The following is an 18674-nucleotide window of genomic DNA, read 5'->3' on the forward strand; positions in this document are numbered from 1 at the left end:
GGAAGGAAGGAAGGAAGGAAGGAAGATAGGGAAAAATGAACAGGCTGATGGCATTCTCCTTTCAGCCTACATTCAGGAAGCAGATGTTGACACTAACCAGGTTCAGTACAGAGCAAGGTCTGGGCCAGCCCAAGCTGTACAGAGAATCTGTGTCTCAGTCTCTCCTCCCCACTCCCAACCTGATTATAAAACCTGAGCAGTAAACCAGCTCGTATCATATCTTGAAAGTAATGCAGAAGTTTCTCAAAGCCTGGACTTTACAGTAAAGTGAAAAACTAGGGAAAGTGTGCACTAGGAGTGCGTGAGTTCACAGATTCAGAAAATCCATGTGTACATATAAATTGGAGAAATTATAAATGAGCTACTTTATAGTCATACTAGTTATACAGCTCAAGTAGAGCTAAAAATTTTCATGATTATGCCATGAGATTTTGTAATTTCCATATACCCATAAAGATTGAACCTTATTATTTCAGGATTTTGAGGAATTTGGGGGCCAAACTATGGCCTAGAAACACATCAGTTACTGGAGTATAATTTTAGTACAATCCAACCATGTTTTCTGTCTTCCAGGATAAAATGTATGAGTTTTGATGGATTTGTAAATTTTTGTTCTCTTCTGTATGTCATAGTAGAATTTGACACATATACATTGATACACACACACACACACACACACACACACACACACACATTTTCTCTTTCTGTCATTTTTTCAGATTAATCTCACTTTCGCAGCTCTACGAGCTCAGAGAGAGAGTGAACATATGCTCCTCCATATGCCCTCCACAGACTCTTCAGTGCATTCATTGCTCAGAGCTTGGGGACTGAGAAATGTTTGCACTACTTTCTTTTTCTTCATAGTGATTAATTCTACTGTACATTTCAAACTCTTTGGTAAGTTGAAAGATCCAAGAATCGAGGTGTATCTCAGTGAATAGTTTCCCATCTGTTAAATGAAGGGGTTTATTATTAACCAGGAATTCTGATAAAGGAAAATGAAATGACATTCAATTATTTTGTTATATGACTAAGGGACTCAGTTTAAAACACCAGTCACCTTTAATCAATTCCATACACTGCCACCACATCAGAAAACTCCAGTTTTAAACTCATCAACCGATACAAAATCCCACCTTAAAATCTCCGCCCTCCCCCATGATCTTGCTCCTGTCATCTTCCAACTGTCTGTCAGAGACCCTCACTGTATTCTAACAAAATAGGCTTTCAGATGTGTCATTTACTCAAACATAATACATACCTAAAAAACTGGCAAACCAAGGACACCTGCAACCACCTGCCACCAGGTGCCTTTGGTCTTGTGGGCCCCTGCAGGGCTTCTTAGAACCCAGCATTCGAGGTTCAGGAAAGAAGTAATGATGGCCTTTGTGTCTTTTGGAACCACATCAGAAACTCTTCTAAGAACCAGCACAGTAAGTGGGGATTCCTGAGGTGCTCACAGCCATGGGTTTTACTCTAGTCTGAGAGTTCTGTTGCTTGTCTCTTCTGTTCCACCAAACACCCATGGAAGGAATTGTCCTACCTCGAATTGCCCGAATGCCCAAGAAGTTGCCCTTGCCTCTAGGCGTCAAAGCTTCACAAGCAAAGCCTGAATCGGATCAAGGTTTAAGTGCAGACTGGAGGATTGTGTGTGTCATGATGTTGTGAAATGTTTTTAATGCCAAGGAGATGCTTTGCATTTTCTCTGTTTACATCTTTGATCTTTCTTTCTTTTTCCTCTTTCTCTTGCGCTATCTTCAAGAAACTCCAATCTAATTATTAATGATACTCTAGTATGCTTACAGACAAGAACCTAGCATGATTGTCCTCTGAGAGACGGACTGAAACAAATACAGATACCCACAGCTATATGTTGGACAGAGATCAGGAACTCTTAGAAGAGTTAGGGGAAGAGTTGAAGGCCCTGAATGGAATAGGAACTCCACAGTAAGACCAACAGAGTCAACTAACCTGAACCCTTTGCAGTTCTTAGAGACTGAGCCATCAACCATAGAGCAAACACGGGATAGCCCGAGGCCCTCAGCAGAGAAGACTGCCTTGTCTGGACACAGAGGGAGAGGCTGCATGTATCCCTGCAGAAACTTTAAAAGTCAGCATGCAGGGATACACAGGGCCCCCAACCTCTCAGGGAAAAAGATGGTGGGAGGAGTTCTGTAAAGGGGGACTGTATTTTGGATGTATATTAATTAAATATTAGATATTTAATTAATTTATAAAAGAAACTCCAGTCTAGATGGAGAGATAAACTTTTACTTGATGAAATAAGTGTTGAACTGTGTAACAAGCTTGTCATAAGTTCTCTAATACAGAGGCCACTCTGAAGAGAAACATTCAGTGAAGAATATTCAGAGAAAGTGGAATTTTTGTTAAATTTGTTAAAGGGTGATGTCTCTCACTAAGACATCTAACGGTTACTGTTATAAAATACCTCAACCAAGAAAGTAAGTTGGGAATGAAAGGGTTTCTTTGGCTTACGCTTCCACATCATAGCTCATCATCCAAGGAAGTCAGAACAGGAAGTCAAACAGAGCAGGAACCTGGAGGCAGGAGCTGATGGAGAAGCCATCTCTCTTGTTATGACCTTTAGTGATCCAAATTGGGGGATTTTAAAGGGAAAAGATGAACAATGTTATTGATAATTCCCATTTTCTGATGAGGTACTGATACCCTTGACAGTGAAAGCAGTTCCCTGGGGAAGTTGATTTTCTGCTCAAAACTGATAACAGATTAGAAAGCAGAAGCCTGTTTATCTTGGTATTATTTCTCTTTGATGACATTACTTAAGTAGGTCACTGGGTGAGTGGTGGCGTTAATTCTGATAATTGTGTGTTGATTTAAGGATTTTCTAATTAAATAATTAGATTGTGGATGGCCCTTCACAGAAGTTTTGAATTCCTTTAGTTTTCCCACACATACATACCCACATATACATACACAGAGAAACAGAATGAGAAACAGAGATCTGTGAAATATAGGCATAGTTATTTTGTATCAGTTTTAAATTTGGCAGGCTACCAATAGTTAATTTGCTACTTGACATTAAATGTAATTCCTTCCCTGAGCAACCCTAATGTAAACAAGCAGGAAAGCATTTTCTGAATAATCTGGGAAAAATTGACATTTAAAGGAGTTAACATTACATCTGGACTTTAAGGGTATTAATTTCATAGATCTTCATTACTCTGTCTTATCTTGCATTCTGAAAGGCCTCCATCAGCAGGAGGACTGACCACCCAGGGTCAGTTGAAACTGCTCTTCTCCCAGCCTTGCTGTAAGTGGAACCTGCTTCTGGAGACCCTGCTTCATGGTGGTGGCCTCATACCGAGAATCCTATTGAAAAGTTCAAGTGAGTATGTGTAGTTTCAAAAATGTCCTAAACACACAACAAAACAAACAAACAAAATCAAGCACATCAACTGCAAACCAACGTTCACTGCCAGAGTTGAATGGAACTTTTGTTGTACTTAAATGTCACCTGAAGGGTGGAAACCAAATACATATGCTGGCAGCTGTGGGCAGTCACAGTAGAGGAGATGCTCTGTGGCCTGATTGATGTTTTTATTTCAGGAATTCTAAGTAAAAGGATATTTTTGTATGATGCTGTTCAGTCACAAGTGCCAATATATAGAAGGTTTCTACAGTCAGTCTTTGAAATACCTACGAGAATTGGAAGAAGGCAGTTATATTTCTAAAGTGCAAAGCTGAATTAGATAATAAATTAGTAGAAATTGCATTAGACCAGCACTTGAAGTTTTAGTACCTTGAAGGGTGCTTCAAGACAGCACAACAGCAGATGTGGCTTTCAGTCAGTTCCGCTGTGGACAGAGGCATCAACTTCAAGGAAATTACGACTGAAATTTGAGGAGTAAGACACCATGTGTCTCTTAACTAAAATGTCTTCCCTGCCAATACTACTTTAGAAGAGAGCAAGGAGTGTTGCCTGAGTGTGGTAGCATGTCCCATCCCTCCCCTACAGAGCTCTCACCATCACACGTGTGTGGATTCCTCTTGGATACCACACATGAGACTAGCCAAGTTTCCTAAATCAAACTCATTCTGGTCTAGCACCTTACCACATGCAAGACCACATCCAGGACCTTCAGCCATTCAGACTAGCTGAGTTGTCTGACCTTTTGATTTATCACCACTGAGTATTCCCTTACACATGCCAGCAACCCACCTAACCCTTTCCAGTCATGAAGACCGTGGTATGGGTGCTCCCAAGAAACTCTGCGTTTATCAGTCTGCAAGAGATGGTTGCTGTTTCAGATGCTTGAGCATTCTCCATCCTGGCTTCTAGTTTCTCTGAAAGTCAGTATTTTCCATTCTGGCTTTTTTATTTGTGCTTACCATTGCTTAAATGTGAACAACAAATATATCCCTGCATACCAACATCCGATAATGAGGTCAACAGCATTTCCTTGTCCAAACTGCTCCAGTTGTCCAATTGTTTCTGGTAAGTTTTGGGTTTTCTCACTGCTACCAGGATCTCCCTCTGACCTTTCCTCAGCACCCCAGTTCTTCTGTATTCAAACATTCAGATAAAATACATTGAATATAATTTAGATACTTAGGATTCCTTATAGAGTAAAGCGAGACTCTTAAGAGATGACAGTAGACAATGGCTAACAGTACTGTTGTGCTAGTCTCCATTTTGTATAGACTTTATACAGTTTCTAAAATTTCTACAACAGCATCCCTGAGGATTTTATTCCTGTCCAAATTATAAAATTTATTAGACTATCTTACAAACTGTAGTCCAGCTCGTCCAACAATGGTAGCTGATGAATGGAAAGTCCAACATTCCAAAGTTATTCAATCCACAAGGCTCTAGATATGCTAGATTTCCAAAGAAGTAGACCCTAAGCCAGTGAAGGAATGGACTTGCTAGCAAGCAGAGAACAAACAGGCAAGGGCAGAGTCAGCTTCATTCTTCCATGTCCTTTATATAGGCTGCCAGCAAAAGCTACAATGCAGATTACCTCAAAGATCTGGATTGGACATGGGTCTTCCCTCTTCCCTCTTCAGATGATTTAATTAAGAAAGAAGTTCTTCACAGGCACTTGGGTTTTGGTAAATTTCAGGTGGAGTCAAGTTGACATCCAAGGATAGCCATCACACATGGCAAGCACCCAACAGCAGCTTCTACGAGACGTTTCCCACATTCACCTCTTGCCTACCATGTTGTTCATTGTCTAAAAGCCACCAAGGGAAGATGCCTCTCAGGAGAACACTGCTTTGTCCCTAGGACTCTCCTAAAAGGCACTTAGGTAAACCTGTTACCTCAGTTTCTCTATTTTAAAAAAGAAATTAGAAAACAAAAATTGATAAGAGAAAATGGATTTATTTTCAACTTGGCCAAATGAGTATGGAGAGGTGGAGTCTGATTTCATTCATCCATGCCTGCAGCCATGCTCTAATTTATAGGAAACCTGAGGGAAAGGCTATAATAGTTACACATTTACTCTGCATTCAGTTGACCAGTACTCTGGTTGCTCTCGGGTGGCCAGCAGGCTCTGGTACAAAGGCAGGTTTCATTAACATCTGGCTCAAGGAAAATGAAATGTTGAAAATCTCCCATGTTTTGGAAAATAAAAGCTGTAATTCTTTGTCTCTAAGTGTATCCCCTTGACATTGTTAGAAATAAGTTTGCATTGTAGAGACAAAAAATGACCACTCCAACTGAAGTGTCTAGATAAGGTAAAAATTTACTTTCAGTATGCTTAGAAAAGTAACACCGAGACAGGAAGTGACCTTGTATTTTGTTCTAAATCAGTTGGCATCTACCTTTTTCCCATTGGCTGGTCCCTGACTTCATAATCTTATTCAATTGGTATATCAAATTGGGGAACCTAAAGTGAAGGCAGAAGGGGAAAGGAGTCTTTGCTCCTCACCATCAAATTCCTGGGCATCAGTGACAGGTACGGCAAAAATTTTACTCGCATGGTGGGGTTAAAACATTTGCATAAATGTCTTACTAGGCAGAGGTTTTGTAGTATTATAGCATTTGAGAGGAAAGACCCACAGTCCGTATTTCTTATAGCAGGTGCATAATGGACGCCTTCTGTGTATCCGCTGGATGTCAGCTTTACTGACTCACGGCTCTATGCCACTTACATTTTACAGAATAGGTGATATTCTGGTAACCTGGAGAGGAGCACCTCGCCCTCAGAGCATTTTCTCTCCAAGGCTGCGCCAGGACCGCAGCTACAACACCATGGGTAGTCAATGCTCAGCAGAACTCCTGAGGCCTCCCCCGAGCTGATGCAGGGGTGCAGAAAGTATCCATCTCCCCAAACCTATGTCTGATTTTGCCCTTGTCACTTTAGCATGACAATCTCACAGAGTACCCTGGAAACAACTTCTTTAACTCCGGCTGTAGCTTTACTCTATTTGGAAGAATCTAATGCTCAAATAACCAACCTTCTACAGTATATAATATGTATTTATATAATAGTTTATATAATAGGTGTCATGTGATTGCCAGGCACTTTACATTTATTATATAATTTTATTCTTAGACCCTTATGAAGTACATACTGTGGCTTGAGTCTGCAATGTCCCATAAAGGCTCATTTGCCAAGGCATTGTCCACAGGTCAGCAGTTTTCAGTGTTGTTCAGTGATTGGATCAGGAAGACTCTGCCTTCATTAAAGGGATACTCTGTTAGGTTCCTAACATGATGGGCTGTTGAGAAGTAATGTATCTTAAGAAGCAGGACTTAGCTGAAAAGACTGAGTCCTTCAGGTAATGACCTTGAGGGACAAAAGGACCATGAATGGAAACTATGAGCCATGATAAATATCTGGTCCTAGAAACTGACCTTCTTAACATCAGAAACCTAACAACCCAGAGCTAGTGTTATCTTACTGTTAAAAATAACATTTGAGATTAATATGGTTGGCTTTCTATATCTGCAAGAATGGCATAGTAAGAAAATATTTGAGTAAAGAACGTTGTTTCAGGACTTAATATGCTTAAGCTTTTCCCCTAGTTACTGTTTCCTTAGATAATAAGTTATAACAAGTATTTGCACAGTAGTTAACTTGTTGGGAATAGATAACCTAGATATGGTTGAGAACAGTCACAATTTATATGCAAAGACTATGTTGTTTATAAGTGACTGGAGCATCTTCAGATCTTTTAAATTAATTTCTAGAGTTCTAATAATATTATATTTATAAGCATACCTTTAAAATATTTTTAATATTCTTTTATTGAAGACAGACTTTGTATACAATATGTTCTGATTACAGATTCCTCTCCCCCAACTCCTACAAGAGCCTCCCCAGCTCCCCTTCTGTTTCAACATCCCTTGTGTCTTCCCGTAGAAAACAAGCAGCCATTAAAGACTAAGTAATAAGGTAAAACCAAACCAAACAAATCAGAATAGAATGAAACAAACTTATAATCAGAAGAAAAAGAGCCAAAGAAAGAACAAAAAAAGGAACACATATAGACATAAACACACACATGCACACATACAAGAATCCCATAAATCACAAAACCTGGAGCCATAATCCATATGCAAAGGACCTCTATGTTCTGACACATAAGACAAAGAATCTCCTAGAATGCCATTGAGTTTATTTCCTATTGGCCATCTACTGTCTACTGCTAGGCATGGGTAGGGCCTGCCTTTATGAGTGGCTTTTATCACCAGTGAACTTATTTTTCACTTGTGAGTGGTTTTCAGTTGGAGATGGCTTCTGGGTAGGGATGGGTTTTGTCTGCTCCTCTCAGTGCTGAGACTCCTTCTGGCAGGCCCTGGGTACTACCACAGACTCAGTGAGTTAAGTCTTGCATTGGTCCTGCTGTGTTTAAGAGGCCTTGTTTCCTTTGTGTCCTCCACCCCCTATGGCTCTTTCTGCTCCTTTTCTCAGAGGTTCCCTGAATCCTGGAGGGAGAAGTTTGATGGAGACGTGTCACTTGGGACTGAGAGTTCCTGTCTCTGACTATCTTCACATTGTCTGGCTATAAGTCTCTGAATTTGTTCCTGTCTACTGCAGGAGAAAGCATTGCTGATGATGGCTGAGCAAGACACTTAGCTATGTGGATAGCAGAAAGTCATTAGAAGTCATTTTATTGCTATTTCCTTAACAGAAAAGTAGTATTTGGCTTTCCCCCATGTCCCTGACTTCTTTAGTCTCAGGTTCTTGGCCACCCAGGCAGTATCAGGGACTGGTTCCATCTCACAAAGTGAGCCTTAAATCCAAGCAGATATTAATTGGTTATTCTCATAAGCTTTGTGCCACTATTGCACTGGCAGATCCTGTAGGCAGATATTATCATCGACTGAAGGGTTTGTAAATGGGTTACTGTCTACTTTTGTCCTTTTGTAGCAATCAGAGTGCCTTCCATGAATAGTAGGGTGAAGGCTCTAGGTAGACACCAACTCACCTTCTCTCATTCATGTAATTTGTGTTGGTGTTGTCTTCAGCAACCCATTGTCTCACTGTCAGATTGTAGAGAGCAACTAATAGCCTTGGCAATAGCCTGGTTTGTTTTGGGGATTCCCATGGGGAAGAGGTTGATTAGATGTAACCCATTCCTGGCACTTGAAGATTCATTTGGAGACAAGAGATGTCCACATGGGACTGCCTCCCCTGTTATTTGGTGATTTCATATAGATCTCCTTCATATATGTATTCTGAACTTTTGGAGAAGGTAGCTAAATGACATGGGTGGTATCTGAAAAATTACAGAAAGGAACTTTAATATAACCATTGAAACTTAGGAGCATTGTTCCATAGAAGAAGTGCTATTAATGTATCTGCTGAACTGCTCAAAAACATATCACTTATTATGATGCCTGTTCACTTTATGTGGTAGCTTTGGTTTTGTTTAATATTGAATTTCCTAGCTACTTCAAAAGCCTTGAAGACGAAATGGCAGAATTCACGAGTCAGTTGAGTGATGACTATTTTAAGCTCCTATAGAATTCTTATCAATTTAAGAAACAGCATACTCATGGAATGTTACTAACTATTGTAATGATGGTTATAAAAGTAAATTTGTACTTATTTTTACAGAAACTGTCTTTAATTAATGTCTCAAAGAATTTAGAATAGCATTTGATAATTTATGTGTTTGACCATTTGGTTAGGAAAACAAAACTTTAAACTATCATTAACTAAGCAACATGATTCTTGACTTTTTATCAGAAAGATTTTGTATAAATAATTTGTAAAACAAGCCTTTCTTATGTACAATGTACTTGGCATATTTTTTTTCTTAAAAGCCATATAATATGCAATATCTCAAACCGTTAATGGTATCTTTAGCTTTCAGTTAAAAATGTCTTATTAGACTTTCTATTTGTTTAAAAACAATCAGAAAAGCATACCAAGAAATAGTGTTTTTGCTCAGGGTTAGAAAATAACAAAAATTAACTAAATTAATAGTAAATGTGTTACATAGCCTAAATTTTTAACCATGTTTCTGACATAAATGGCAGGTTTTTAAATATAAATTGAAGTATTTTGGATGAATTATTATGCTGCTAAAGATATTTTTTTTTTTTGAAAAACACCCATTTTAATGGTAGATAACTTCTGACATTCATTGTATCCACTCCAGCTGCCAGGAAGAGGATTCTTGTTGGTTTTCAGTTAAACCATGTTGAATCCAACGGAAGCAAATGTTCCAACTACAGATGTTCCAGAAGGTTCTTAATTAGGAGACATTACTTTGAATTATTGACTTCCAAAACTCGGGACAATCATTTTGTTAATGACTGTCTCAAGACCAAATGGCCTACAAGGCTTTTACATGTGGCATCAAAAGAACAAATGTTTGTCAGATTCCTAGCTGTCAGTTGACTGGCCTTTCCTGATAAGTGACATTTGAATGACGTGGACTACCATGCCTTTCTTTGCCTGTTGCCTCCAAACCAATACCCAATGATACTTCTTGTCTCCTAGTGATATTCTACTGTATTATAAAAGCAACCAGGCAAATACATAATATCAGGCATTGGTTTTAATGACTTTAAATGTGTTTTTTCACTAACTCCTCATGATAGTACTGTGTGTCAGTACACTCCACTCAGCAGAGAAGGAAGCTGAAACACAGACAAAAACTATGATGCACAGCTAGTAGACAGCAGTGCAGTACTGGATCCATGCAGCTGGCTCCAGGGGTGTGTGCATCAGACTCCACACCACAAGGCCTCAAGCAGAGTCTCAGAACGTACAGCGAGTGACAGTGCTGAGCAACTCTCTGGGGAACAGCCAGCAACCACAGAAATAGAACCGCCATAGTGTGCTTTGTATTGTTTAACCATATTACTAAATGCCCCCAAGGTAACCAAGACAAAGATGTAGAGAGACTGTGGGCTGTTTACCAGGCATAGTGAACAACAGTTGACCTAAAATTAATGAATCAGCACAAACTCTCTTGTCATGTATACAATTTCCTGTCATGTAGCATAATTTTAGGTAATATCGGACATTCCTACAGAAGCTAGCTTTGCTTTTTGCTGTGTACACATATGCATATGTATACCATTTCATAGGTATAGTCAGAGCCCCATTTGAGAAAAGGCGTTGAAGTGAAAATGGGCTCCTGCTCAGTATTTGTAGCGTACCTAACGCTGATGTCATGGCTGTGTTTGCAGTAATGACATTTGCACTACAGGACTCTGATTAATCCATGTTTTCTTAAGTGAATTTGTAGCATATTCTTACTGAAAGCAGTAGGGAGTACCTCTGTGTTTTTATATTAGTGTTTTTCAAGGGCCTTTCTGGGAATGACAGTGGACTAACTAACCTGGAGACATCAGTGGCCTCCAGAGAATCAGTATAGCCTCGGAAACAGCTATCAATGCAGCTTTGGCTGTGTCTACAGAGGTGTGGGTGGTCAGGATGGTGGATGGGTGGGGTAGGATTATATCAATCAAGTTTTGCTGTTAAGGTACAGACACCCACAACCTGATAATAAGTTAAAGCTGTAGTGTCTGACTCATTGGGTTGGAGGTTTTGACAGGCTCCAGGTGATATTGCTCCTACTACTGGTGCCCCACAGCTTGTGGAGCAGCAGGGCCACTGTGAGCTGCAGAAGGGCAGAAACAGCCTACCATTTTATCTCCGCTTTCTTATTCTGTTCAGAGAGCATACCTTGCAGATAAAACATATTTCAGCATTTTTTTTATTGAGTGGTTGAAGAGATAGCTCATAGGTTAAGAACACTTGATGCTCTTACAGGAGGCCATAGCAGGTAAAAAACACTTGCTCTGAAACCCTCAAGACTTGGTCTGAGTTTGACCCTTGTGGAACACAAAAGGAAGAAAATGCCAGCTGCAATCACATTAGTGTCTTGTAGATGAAATGTCCCTTCTTTTGGATGCCTATGTGCCTGGCAAGGGATTTCCCTAGCAGCTGTCATATAGATGAGAACTGGGTAAAATATGCTTTTTCAGATTCTATTAGTAATACTTGAGAGCCTTTACAAACAGTTTGGGACATAAGCAGTATTGATTTTGCTATAATGTTTCACCCCCACAGAATCAGATCCAATCTTCCTGACCATGATTGAAATATGTTATTTCATCTTATTATGGAACTTAAAGTGTCTTATATGTTGTCCTTGGTAGTTAATGTGCTTCCATGTAATTCTATATACATCAATATGTAATGGGATTGGACATCCAACTTCAAGTGATCTTGCTATCATGAGTTTTTGTAACATTTTTCTCCTAAGCAATTCAATGTGATTTAGCATAGTAGTTTATTTATGACCCTTCAATTATTAAGACCATTTTGCAAAGGGGGGGAAGACAGATATAGAGAATTGGGATAACTTTTCCACTTGATTTTTCAAGTGGTCCTTGTTAAAGGAAAGAAGAACCATTTTCTGAAAGTAAATGTCTTAGGTGAATTAAAAAGAGAACACAGTAGTTTTAGAGATGAACGAGTCTTTTTAGAAAGGGTGAGTTTCTGGGAATTAACCACTTGGTTTTATAACTCACTTCCCTATTAAACTAATATTTAATGGGCATCAAGAGGCTGTATCTGCAACTGTCATCATGGCACATCAAGCTTAGTTTCCAGGCGTTTGATTGCTCATGAAAAGTGGGAGGGACATACCTTATAAATGTTGTAAGTAAATGAATATACAAGTCAGAGAAGCTTAACCAAGTCAGGACCTGGAGTGCTGCGCTTGGACTGGATGACTAATGAAGGTGTGACTGCTAAGTGCAGTGTTATTAAACTAATTTGCAAATCATATTCAAATTTTACTTTGTTGATTTTCATAGGGAACTATGTTGTAACACTTAAACAGTGTTTCCTTAACTTTATTTTTTGTGATGTTGAGCCCCACCCCTGCCATGGATAGTTCATCGGTCTTCTGTTTGGGGTTTCGTGTTCTGAATTCTGTATGTTCTGTTCTCACCTTTTTGATCTAACATCTTTGTACAAAGAGAATTTTCCAGGCTTTTGTTGTTGTTGTTGCTGTTGCTGTTGCTGTTGCTGTTGCTGTTGCTGTTGCTGCTGTTGTTAGTGATGCTGTTGGTGTCTGGTTGACTCGGCATCCCTGAGCACATGGCATGTTTTACTATAATACTGCTGCCGACTACATCTCAGTGACGCGGCAGGAGCTTTTCACTGACATCTTGTAGGAAGTAAAAGTCATACAGCCTTGGAGAGCAAAATGCTCGTGTATACAGTGTACATGTAAATCTGTGTTAGTGATTAAAAACAGACTCCTGGAGCCTGAGAGTTCTTTGTCTAACACAAATCTCTTTTAGAAGCGCTAACAAGTCAAGTGTTTAAAAAAAAAAAGTTTAAAATGGTGTCCACAGTGAAAATGCCCCTTTAAATAGTATAGACAAGAAGATCTGGTCCAAACTTTTATATTAATTTTTAATGTATAAAATATTGGCGGAAACAATTTAATTTGAAGCAGCAGCTTTATTGCTGAGTATCATTAATGGTAATTACTGGGTTAGGCAATATAGCTTTAAAACTGCCAATATGGAAGTATGAATTCCAGTCCATCTAATTCTCCCAGCTCCCTACTGTCTACTTTCCAAAGACCCACATGGTCTGAAAACGAAACATTGTCTTGCCTAGTCAAAGTCTGTCTTAGTTAAATGGAAATCATGGTCAAAAAGAAAGTCCCACCGTCGAGTATATCACAAAACAAAAACAAAATAAAACACTGCGTCAGTTCAACCATGTTCAGATTCTGGCCTCAGACAGACACATTCCCTAGCATAGAGAATGAGAGGTGGAGAGAAACTATCAGAATGGTTCACCTCTACGGAAGATAACAAAAAGTGACCAGGACAAGGTAGTGGTCACATTGGAGACTTTCTCTTAAGTAAGATTATGACGGCTAATGAAAAAGTGAATGATATTTATTTGCACAGTGATGCCTTAGGTAGCTATTACTTACTATTTACTCATTTGTTTGTTTGTTGAGACATGATCTGTACCCTTAGCTTGCTGGTCTCACTTGTAGCCATCCTTCTACCTCATTCTTCTGAATAGACTTTGCCAATTTTCATTTCTTTCACTACTGAAGGCATCATACAAACATACCTAAAGAATTGTGTATCAGACAAACCAATGTCTTACCCAGAGGCAGAAGAAAGAAGGCAGAAACAAAGAAATGGCTAGAATCATATTTGAGCAAGAAGAAGCAACTACAAGAGAAGTAATGTCTTGCTTCACCCATTGTAAAGTTCATGGGTAGGCACCTGAAGAAACAATAAGCCACCTCCAACATGGACATTTGTTTGCCATAAATACTGCTGCAGCAGCATTTAGTAAAGAAAACCAATGAAAACAGAGTGACCTGCATATTTCTGACCTTTTTGAACATTTATTTATTTTAAACTTATCTATGAGTATATCAGCCTGCTTGAATTTATATATACCACCTACATGCAGTAACCTATTGAGGTCAAAGAATATGTCAGACCCCATTAAACTGGAATTATAGATAACTGTGACCTACCATATGCCATGCAAGGACATTAAGCATTCTTGCAGCCCACTGTGAATATTTTGATATATGCATAGTTGTTCCAAGTATGACTAGAGAAAAAGGGAATTATCCACAGTAACATAGTAATGCTTGTTTAGATTTCCACATGTGCTCATATCTCCAGAAATCAGGGCTTTTCTCCCCTTCTAGTACAGAGAGAGCACCTCTGTGTGATGCCTCATGGCCTACTTTAAAGGAAATCAGAATTCTTTTGTGCCCTGCTTCAGAAAAGAAGGTCAGAGAGACCAGAATGATATTCCTGTATTCTCAAATGCCAAGTTTGGGAGTACTGTGTCCGGAACCTCATCAAGATTAACTTTTTAAGTAGGTGAAAGTCAAAACAAACAAACAAACAAATAAAAAAACAAAAAGCCATAACAATTAAATTATGTTCAATTCCACTCTGTCAATGTTAGCTTCATGTCCCTCTGCCATCAAGTGTTAGCAAAAATACATGGGTCTCCCCAGCCCCCCCAAAAATGTAGGTTAACAAACGTGAATCCACCATGAGTTTTCCCTGAAAGGACTAGGAGATTATCAGAAAAAGAATGAACACAAGACTACTCTCAAGGGTATAAAGAAAACAGATCAAAAGGAAAAGAAAAACAGTGACTGAGCGTTTGGCAAAGACCATGCTTTTTTACCAGGTTCTCAAGACACATTCCTAAATGCATCTACACTATTTGGTGCTTCTCTCCTGCCAGGCCTTATGGGATGGAGAGAGAAATTTCCCAACACACAAGCGATGACGCACATCAGCTCAAACTTCAGTTCTTGGATATCCAATGCCCTCCTCTGTCCTAGCAGGCACTGGGTGTGCAAACAGTTTACAAGCAAACACCCATTCTCATAAAGTTAAACAAAATTTTAAAAAATGAAAGTAAGAATTCTACTATCACAACTGACACAAACAAGAATGGCAGTCACAAGCTCTTTGCTGTCCTATACATAATCATAGTAAGTATCCTATGCATAGCATGTAGTAAGAATACTAATTTTTTGAGAATGTTATACATGAGCACTGTATTCACACCATTTTCACACCTACCTCTCACATTTAACTCTTCCTCTGCCCCACAACTGCCTGTCAAATTTAAGACCTTGTTTTCTTTCTTTACATTATACACACACACACACACACACACACACACACACACAAACTACTGAGAGCATCTAGTATTACTTGTTTGTGCAAGTGTTGAGAGCTGAGCATTGGGGATTGGGAACCTGTCAGGGACCTAGCTCATCTTAGAGAAAGTGGCCTCTCTCTTTCTCAGAAGCCATTGATTGCCTAGTTTTTCATCTAGGTGGGGGCTTGTGAAAAATGCCCCATCCATGTTGACATGGGATTGATGTAGCAATTATGCAGGTCTTGTTTAGGTAACTTTATTGCTGAGACTTCATGGGTGCAACTTGCATGTCAGGATCAGTGGGCTCACAATTAAAGCAGTGGCTCCCTCTGCCCCAAGCCCATCAGTATCCAATAGTTCAATAGGGAGGGGGATGTCCCTGTGTAACTCTCCCTACAATGACTGATGGTTGAGAGGCCCAGTCTCCCATTCTCTCTCTCTCTCTCTCTCTCTCTCTCTCTCTCTCTCTCTCTCTCTCTCTCTCTCCTTTAATCTTTTTTTACAGTTCAGTCTTCATCCTCCTCCCAACCCCCCATCACTCCTCAATGTATACCTCTTCCACCTGTCTCCAAGAGGATGTCCTCATCCCTCCTCCCACACCCCACCAGACCTACCCACTCCCTGGGACCTCAAATCTCTTGATGGTTAGGTGCATCTTCTCTGACTGAGGCCAGACCTGGCCGTGTCTGCTGTATACGTCTCAGGGGCCTCATATCAGCTTGTGTATGCTGCCTGGTTGGTGGGTCAGTGTCTCAGAGATCTCAGGAGTCCCAACTAAGACTACTGCTCTTCCCATGGGACTGCCCTTCTCCTCAGCTTTTTCCAGCTTTTCCTCAATTGAACCACAGGGGTCACTGGCTTCTTTCCATTGGTTGGGTGCTAGTATCTGCATCTGATTCAGCTGCTTGTTGGGGAGAGGCCAAGTCTTGTATTTTTATTGGATATTTTATTTATTTACATTTTAGATGTTATTTCCCTTTCCTGATTTCCCCACCCTAGGAACCCCCTATAACATCCCCCTTCCTTCTTTTTGCTTTTATAGCATTTTAATTACATGCAAGTATTAAGGTCAGTTGTATTAAGTATTAATTAATTAATTAATTAAGTATTAAGGTTGAGGATCTAGCAATATAATAGATGCAAATAGCCAAGGAACAAGCAAGACAATAAATACAAATAGCCAAAGAACAAGCAAGGCAATAAAAGGAGTTCCATGAACACTTCTATAATCACTGTTTCTAAGGGTTTATCAGGATGACCAAAATATCTGAGCCAACTTCCCTGTCCTAGCCCAAAGTCATTTTCATGCCTGAAGCCTGCTTCCTTGTTCTAGCCTAAAATTTAGATTCCTGCCTGAAATTACTTCTTTGTTCTGGCCTAATATTTAGAGTCCTCTCAGAAATTACTTTGTTTTAGCCTTATGTCAGATTCCTGCCTGAAGCCCACTTCCTTGTCCTTGGCACATGTCAGATTCCCGCCAAGCAGTCCCAAAAGCTCTCTGCCTCTCTCCTTTTTTTTAATTTCATAAACAAGACTGAGCCTGTCTTAGGTTGTATTGACAAGAATGCCTTCCTTACCCATCATGGAATATGCATTATCAAAAGCAATGCACTTCTGTTTTAAGTTGGTAAGCCTTCGTGCAGAATCTTACCCGTCCTTGGCTTGCCAGCCTGTTAATTTAATAACTCTGTCTGGGGGTTCATTTTCAGTTTCAAGCCATGTACTTTGGTTGTCAACATGTTGATGTTGTTAAGGACAAGCTTTAACATGATGGGCAGGAATAAAAGTATTCCCAGGACAAAAGGGCTAGCATGATCAACATATATATGCCATTCTTGACCCTTGATCAAAATGGAAATACTGACCTCAGGCCATGGGTAATTTTATCAGCATTATCTACATTATCACAGCTCAGCAGAGCAGCATTCTTTAAATTCATAATCTCACTATGTAAAGTTAAAACATCCAGAGAGGTGTTAGAATTATGCCAAATACCCTACAAGTATCTTTAAACTTTTTCCTCATTATAATGACTATTCTTGTAAATTTTAGAACTAACACAAATCCAATGGTAGTTGGCTCCTTACTCTTAAACTCTGAACCTCATTCCAATACTTTGAAGAGGATAAAGAGCATCAATTGGTTGTTCCAAATGCCTATCTAAATCATCTTGTATATTCAAGACATTAGTAACATTTTTTGCTAAATAATTAACAAAAGTAGCTGTCTTAACTTCTTGTATCAAAGCAATTGCAGAAGCACTGGTGCTAGCAATTAATGTAATTAAAGCTGTTATACCAGCAGTGATCAAGCCCACTACCCTCTTGCTTCTGCTTAAAGCCTGACTCACTTCTTCCAGTACTTGCAAACTTTTTTCGGAAGACAAAGGTTCTGTGATACTCAGGGCAATGAAACAAAAACTGGTTGATAGACCTCCGTAATTGACATGCTGGACTTCCACACACTAATACAATTAGAAAGTGTACAATCAATGCAACTTACATTGAATACTGAAAGAGGAACATGCCTCCATTGTTGGTGGGATTGTAAGTTGGTACAACCACTCTGGAAATCAGTCTGGCGGTTCCTCAGAAAGTTAGACATATTATTACCTGAGGACCCAGGATACCACTCCTGGGCATATACCCAAAAGATGCTCCAAAATATAACAAGGACATGTGATGTCCTTTAACAGAGGAATGGATACAGCAAATGTGGTACATTTACACAATGGAGTACTACTCAGCTATTAAACAATGAATTCATGAAATTCTTAGGCAAATGGATGGAACTAGAAAATATCACCCTGAGTGAGGTAACCTAATCACAAAAGAATACACATGGTATGCACTCACTGATAAGTGGATATTAGCCCAAAAGCTCACAATACCCAAGATATAACTTACAGACCACATGAAGCCCAAGAAGAAAGACCAAAGTGTGGGTGCTTTGTTCCTTCTTAGAAGGGGTAACAAAATACTCACAGGAGCAAATACAGAGAAAATGTGTGGAGCAGAGACTGGAGGAGGGACCGTCCAGATAGTGCCCCACCTGGGGGTTTATCCCAGGTGCAATCACCAAATGGAAACATTGTTGTGGATGTCAGGAACTACATGCTGACAGGAGCCTGATATAGTTGTCTCCTGAGAATCTCTGGCAAAGCCTGACATACAGAGGTGGATGCTCACAGCTAACCATTGAATTGATCATGGAGAGGCCCAGTCTTAAACATGCCCAGTGTAGGTGGTAGTAGTTGATGTGAGATCATTATTTAATGACTTTGTAATGTCCTGAAGATATCATTTCACAGTCCTTAGAGGACAATATTCTAGATGGATGAAAGAAAAGTCAGTGGGGAAGCACATTTAAATGACCCAGCAAATGAATCAGTGAGTTGAACAAGATGCTTGAGAATAGGAAAATAATTTCAGAAAAAAAAAGGTTTTATTTCTGTTTTTTACTGCAGCACATTAACTTTTAGTAACATTCTTCCCCAAATATTCACCCAATGCATCTTTCAGCCTACTCTAC

At 39.5% G+C, this 18674-nt stretch overlaps 1 protein-coding gene across 7 annotated transcripts in view; it reads left to right on the forward strand.

Annotated features, from left to right (window-relative positions):
• The window catches only part of Kiaa0825 (KIAA0825 ortholog), a 393509-nt gene that overhangs the window by 139243 nt on the left and 235592 nt on the right, over positions 1-18674 (forward strand). For all 7 annotated transcript variants that reach the window (XM_076927051.1, XM_076927050.1, XM_076927055.1 and 4 more), the window contains one exon: positions 3228-3367. In XM_076927051.1, coding sequence (XP_076783166.1) covers positions 3228-3367 — 140 coding nt within the window. The remainder of the gene's footprint in view (positions 1-3227; positions 3368-18674) is intronic.

The sequence above is a fragment of the Arvicanthis niloticus genome, chromosome 29 (genome assembly GCF_011762505.2).
Source record: "Arvicanthis niloticus isolate mArvNil1 chromosome 29, mArvNil1.pat.X, whole genome shotgun sequence".
In the NCBI taxonomy this organism is placed as follows: Eukaryota; Metazoa; Chordata; class Mammalia; order Rodentia; family Muridae; genus Arvicanthis; species Arvicanthis niloticus.